This window comes from Egretta garzetta, unplaced genomic scaffold, assembly GCF_000687185.1.
Source record: "Egretta garzetta isolate BGI_Z169 unplaced genomic scaffold, ASM68718v1 scaffold5, whole genome shotgun sequence".
NCBI classification, from domain to species: Eukaryota; Metazoa; Chordata; class Aves; order Pelecaniformes; family Ardeidae; genus Egretta; species Egretta garzetta.
In genome coordinates, this window is record NW_009259707.1 from 66,023 (window position 1) to 68,322 (window position 2,300).

At 42.3% G+C, this 2,300-nt stretch overlaps 1 protein-coding gene across 9 annotated transcripts in view; it reads right to left on the minus strand.

Annotated features, from left to right (window-relative positions):
• The window catches only part of DCUN1D2 (defective in cullin neddylation 1 domain containing 2), a 24,624-nt gene extending 22,340 nt beyond the window's left edge, over window positions 1-2,284 (minus strand). For 3 of the 9 annotated variants that reach the window (XR_004842033.1, XR_004842034.1, XM_035894407.1), the window contains exons 1-2: window positions 1,637-2,192; window positions 77-293 (exon numbers count right to left, since the gene is read on the minus strand). Coding sequence is in view for 7 of the 9 variants with exons in the window: in XM_035894407.1 (XP_035750300.1) it covers window positions 77-293; window positions 1,637-1,711 (292 nt within the window). In the remaining 2 variants the exon portion in view is untranslated. The other 6 variants (XM_035894408.1, XM_009638909.2, XM_035894410.1 and 3 more) reach the window with 6 other exon arrangements.
• Window positions 2,285-2,300: the final 16 nt, after the last annotated feature.

Here is a 2,300-nt window from a genome sequence, read left to right on the forward strand (position 1 = left end):
ACCCAAATAAAATAATTTGAAAAAAAAAAAAAACCAAACCCCAAAACCCACAACAAAAAAACAAAACAGGCCTTACCTTTGTACCGATTATACAATTGTTCTAATTTCTTCCTGTCTACTGAATTTTTCATGGATTCTTTGTAGTACAAATCTGGATTCTGGAAGTAGTTGTCTGTTGCCACTTCTAGCTTCCATTCATTCTGCATTAAGCAGTATATAGCAGTCCTTTCACCAGCCTGGGTAAATGCCATAAACTGGCGGACCTTGTCCTTCTGAGACGATTTAAGCTTATGCTTTGGGATGCAAAAGAAGCAGGAAAGCCAATGAAGCTAATCCAGAAGTTTGTTTCAGCACTCTACTACTATACGCCTATCTTTAAAAGGTTTTAGTTTTCTTGTGGATGACAACTTTCACTTCAGAATTACAGGAAGACAAAGCCTTGTTCTTCTGCAGTTAAAAAGACAGCATTTTTTTTCTGAAAATTGAAACGACAGCATCTATATATACATTTTTAGCAGCACACAATCTGGCAGTAATAAATTTGTATTTCTGCTATATTCCTGACATATGCCCAAGTTTTTCTGTTCTGTAACAGCAGCAAACGCAAGTTTCATCATATAACAATATGGTTATCTTCTGAAAATATGCCTAGTGGTTATACAAAGAAGAACTTACAAAGGCAGAATTTATAGATTCTCAGATTCTGCATGAGTCCTTCGTACACATAGAAAAACTACTCAACAGTTTGCCTAATATTTTCCTAGCCACAACGAACAATGCAAAGTTTAATCATTTTACGTGATGAGCTGAAAAGGGCAGAAGCATTTCTCGCATTTTTATGTTAGAAACCATTGCCAAGAGAAGACATAAGACAAAAAGAAAACAGATAAAGCAGACAGGTCAGAGACCTGCCGAATGTTACAAGAGACTGTAAAGTTGCTGTAAACGTGATCTAAAATTTCAATTCACCTTGAAAAATATGTCTGTGCTATAAATATGTTAAACAACAAAACTGCCTATTACAGTGGTATACAGGAACTGGTGAGATGTTTCTCTTAATGGCAGCTAATTACAGCAACCGTATCTACACAACATCCCTAAACTTCTGCAAAACCTAAGAGGTGGGAACAGGGATTTTATAGGGAGCAAATTTGCTATTAATGTAGCTCAACACTATTCTTTACATTCATTTGGAAGAAGGAGGAGGTAGCTTAAATCAAACTCTGTTTTTTATTCTCATACTTTCCGATTTTGTTAGACCATACTTAATACATGTTCTGGGCCAACAATTAAGCTGAGAAATTTGTCCAGGTGCCTCACTACTGCTTAAAATCATCAGGTATAATAGACAATTTACTGATCTCTTAAATATCAGGGGGAAAAAACTGAATCCTGATTCGGCGAGCAGTAAGCAGTAAACATGGGACCATCTTTCAGTTTACTTCTTATCTCTTGCACACATATAGATGCACATACGCATGCACAGATGGCTGCCACATCTCGGGTATACACATGGTCCTGGGACAAGAAACACACCGTGTAAACAAGATAACGACTCTGGCCTTCCCTACAAGGTTTTTCAATTTTATGCAAGACGAAACACGTAAAGTGGGAAAAGAGCTGCAAAAATACCTACCATGTAATTTGTTAAGAAAATAATAATCCTTTCAGGGCAAGCTCTGTGTGACCTCCCCCCCACCCCAATTCTCATTAAGGCCTTAACTATGAGCGTCTCTCTGCACTAAGGTCTTCCTCAGTTATATAAACTTCTTTTCAGCACCCAACTTAGCGACGGTCACTTCAAAACAGCGGTCTCCGGCAACAATTCCAAAGCAAAACCCGCGCCCTCTCCTCCGTCTGCTTACGCCGGGCATTTAGGGATATTTTTTTTCTAGGTTCAAGACGAAACACCGAGTTATTTGAAGAAATCGGAGACAAGAAACTCCTTCGATTACCCAACCTACTGCTCTGCCACGCAGTATAGCATCGCCCGTGCATGCCTGTTCAATGCCCTGCGCAGCAGCCGCCAGTGGCACCTATATGCTCTCTATAGGGCCGGGGGGGAAAGGTCTGGCAGCCGTGTTCTCTAGCGTGACTGCTCACTAGCGGAACCCAAGCGAGCCGGTGTGACCGCGCCCCGGAGAGACGATTCGGTCAGGTTTGAAGGGAACCCCCTCAAAACGCCGGTCGCATCCTACCGCAAATCCCGAGGGAGCGCTGAAGTTGCAAACGCGCAGGCTGCGGCGGGGGCACCGCGCCAGCCCTTCCCCCGGGCAGACGGGGGTTCCCGCGTCGCGGGG